This window comes from Acanthisitta chloris, unplaced genomic scaffold (assembly GCF_000695815.1).
Source record: "Acanthisitta chloris isolate BGI_N310 unplaced genomic scaffold, ASM69581v1 scaffold489, whole genome shotgun sequence".
NCBI classification, from domain to species: Eukaryota; Metazoa; Chordata; class Aves; order Passeriformes; family Acanthisittidae; genus Acanthisitta; species Acanthisitta chloris.
The window spans coordinates 28,069-28,448 of record NW_008689541.1 but is presented as its reverse complement, the minus strand read 5'-3'; the positions used below and the strand labels follow the sequence as shown (position 1 = coordinate 28,448).

At 58.9% G+C, this 380-nt stretch overlaps 1 protein-coding gene across 1 annotated transcript in view; it reads left to right on the top strand.

Moving 5' to 3' along the window:
- Positions 1 to 105: 105 nt before the first annotated feature.
- LOC103808630 (ras-related protein Rab-19-like) overlaps positions 106 to 380 on the top strand; it is a gene marked incomplete at its 5' end in the record, with an annotated part of 5,858 nt that continues 5,583 nt past the window's right edge. Inside the window, one exon of the mRNA XM_009081425.1 lies at positions 106 to 374. Within this exon, the coding sequence (XP_009079673.1) occupies positions 106 to 374 (269 nt within the window). The remainder of the gene's footprint in view (positions 375 to 380) is intronic.

Below are 380 nucleotides of genomic sequence, written 5' to 3'. Positions count from 1 at the left end.
CCCTTCCCCAGCTCCGGCGCGGACGATGCGTTCGACTACCTCTTCAAGATAATCCTGATTGGGGACTCCAACGTGGGGAAGACCTGCGTGGTGCACCGCTTCAAGACGGGGCACTACAACGAGAAGCAGCAGAACACCATCGGCGTTGACTTCACCGTGCGCTCGATGGACATCGACGGCAAGAAAGCCCTTCCCCAGCTCCGGCGCGGACGATGCGTTCGACTACCTCTTCAAGATAATCCTGATTGGGGACTCCAACGTGGGGAAGACCTGCGTGGTGCACCGCTTCAAGACGGGGCACTACAACGAGAAGCAGCAGAACACCATCGGCGTTGACTTCACCGTGCGCTCGATGGACATCGACGGCAAGAAAGGTCGGT